The sequence below is a fragment of the Lactuca serriola genome, chromosome 5 (assembly GCF_051521515.1).
Source record: "Lactuca serriola cultivar US96UC23 chromosome 5, Lser_US96UC23_V15, whole genome shotgun sequence".
Lineage (NCBI taxonomy): Eukaryota > Viridiplantae > Streptophyta > Magnoliopsida > Asterales > Asteraceae > Lactuca > Lactuca serriola.
This window is the reverse complement of record NC_136412.1, coordinates 274674457-274676927: the sequence shown is the minus strand read 5'-3', so window position 1 is coordinate 274676927 and position 2471 is coordinate 274674457. Positions and strand designations below refer to the sequence as shown.

Here is a 2471-nt window from a genome sequence, read left to right as displayed (position 1 = left end):
GTTTTTTTTTAGAACTAGAAGCAACAATAGAAAGTAACTGTGGGCTTGGGTTTATTTTAAGTAGCGTACACCCCAATCATACACCGTCGGATTAGATATGTGCGTTGAAATGTGAAGACCGTGATTTCAACTAACTTTTTCTATTCTCTTTTATTCCGACAGTCGGCGCAGACTGTTGCTCTTGCTCATCATTAAACCACCGTGCCCTACACGTGCGCTAATTCACTTTTATTTTCAGTTTATCCATTTTTATTATAAATTATACTTTTATATTGTCTTATTAAACACAACTATAATACTATATTATATTATCACAAAATTATTCGAGACAGATTAAAATATATGCCAAAAAAAATATAATAAAACGTATAAAAGCAATTTCACGATAAGAACAACTTCCACTGCAAATGGTACAAGTAAATGATTCAAGGCAGCTATTTCTGTCCACTCGTAACATTACGATACAAGGATCAAAACGATTTGGCTCAGGTGCTTTCACATCAGGTAAGAACAGCGCAACCAATTAATGAGCCATTTGTATGAAATCAAAGGAAATCTGCAGAGATTTAATGTTTTTTTTTTTTTTTTTTTTTTTTTTTTTTTTTTTTTTTTATATATATACATACAGATCGATGAAGGATTTTTAAGTTTTTAGCATATTATCAGCACATCAAAACATTATCAGGCTGCTTTAATCCTAACAGATTGACTTTTTATCTGTTTTAAAATGGTTAAATCCGATCTAAAAAGCCGAAGAAGAAATGCACAAAAGCAAAAACCTCTGTTTAGGCAACTTCCGGTGGAGGGAAATTGAGATCGAGATCGAGAGTTAGAGATTTCTCTTGTTTAAAATTCACGACCGGAGAAGAGTCGGAATCGCTCTGCTGCGCGAGGCCGCCGGTACCGACGGTGAGATGAGGATCCCGGACGACGGATCTGTCCGATCTGAAAACGTTGAGTCGGTTGTGATTGTTATTGTTGTTGATATGAAGATTCATTTGTGAATGATACAGGAACATTGAATGAGGCATCGGGAACCCAAGGGGATAGTGCGAGAGGCTAAGGTCAAGTGCTTCAGGCGGAAGCAGAGCCGTAGAGATAGGCCCCGGCGACGGCGCCATCGAGTTCGACGACGCCTCAACCATGCTGCTCTCGGTAGGAGTCTTCGTGAGGAATTTCATTCCGCCTCCGCTGACGACGGCTGTCGGAAGCAACAAATCCGTAGGGAAAGGAAAGTTTGTTTTGGCTTTAGCGCCACGGAACTGACGAGCGGCGGAATCATAAGCGCGAGCCGCCTCCTCGGCAGTATCGAAAGTACCAAGCCAAACACGTGTTTTCTTACCGGGATCTCGAATCTCCGCCGCGTAACGGCCCCATGGACGCTTACGAACACCACGATAGCGAGTCTCCTTGCCGCCATTACCGGCGGCGTTGTTGGCGTCAGGTTTATCGCGAGGAGCCATGCCCATGGATGGGTAATGAGAAAAAAAGGGAAGGGCGACGAGGTTCGTTTATGTAGTCGGGGGCGCGTGTGTGTTTGTGTGTGACATATTTGGCTCCTACTCCGCGGCCTAGGGAACAGCTTTTACACCCCACCCAAACTTTACATGTGAACATGAATTTTTTTTTTTCTGTTTAAATTATTATTTAATTTCAAGGACTCCAATTATCAAAATTATCATTTGCATCCCTAAACTTTAACCAATATATCAACAATCAAATTTTGGAAATGTAGTTCAAATGAAACTCTAATTATTTCAACACATTTAATATCAAAATAAATATAAATGTAATTAAAAGAATTGAAGCATACAAGTATTGTAATAAAGATTAAGACTACCAAAGTATGATATGGGTATTGTATTTCTCTAAAAATGAAAAAGTAGGAGCTACAAAGATTATGAATAACATGTCACAGATTCTTCGAGGAGGAAATAGCAAAAAGAAATGTATTAATGTGTTTGTTGACGATAATAGGCGTTCTGATTGCGTGGGCATAATGAGCTCACAACTGGGGACCCGCTGCCTCTTATTTTCGGACAATGAAATGTCGGTTTCAAAAGTTACTAATACGTGAATCATGTTAAATTCTTTTTATTTATTTTTTTGTTGGATTTTAAATTCAGATTTTTTTTTCTGTTCATTTAAAATGACGATGAAAGTGTTTTAAAATATAATTAATTTTATCAAATCTATGATGGATAAAAAATAATAATACAAAAATGGTAGGATATTTAATTTCTAATCATATCATATTAGCCTATATTCATTGTTTGAAACACGTTAAAGAAATGGTGATCGGTCGAGGTATCAAGGGTCGAAGTATCAGACGAGAACGTGAGAAGTAAATGACCCAAAGTATTAGCGGCCAAGCGGGAATCACCGAATCTTAAATCTGATGAGCAAGAATTTTTTTTTGGGGGAAAATGAAAGCGAAGCTTCGGTTCCTTCATTCTATCGCATATACTCTT

General features: G+C 38.0%; 1 protein-coding gene across 1 annotated transcript; it reads right to left on the bottom strand.

Moving 5' to 3' along the window:
* Positions 1-378: 378 nt before the first annotated feature.
* ERF4 (ethylene responsive element binding factor 4) lies at positions 379-1573 on the bottom strand. Its single transcript, XM_079002516.1, has one exon. It carries the CDS (start codon positions 1467-1469, stop codon positions 786-788), a length of 684 nt encoding a protein of 227 aa, XP_078858642.1. The 5' UTR covers positions 1470-1573; the 3' UTR covers positions 379-785.
* Positions 1574-2471: the final 898 nt, after the last annotated feature.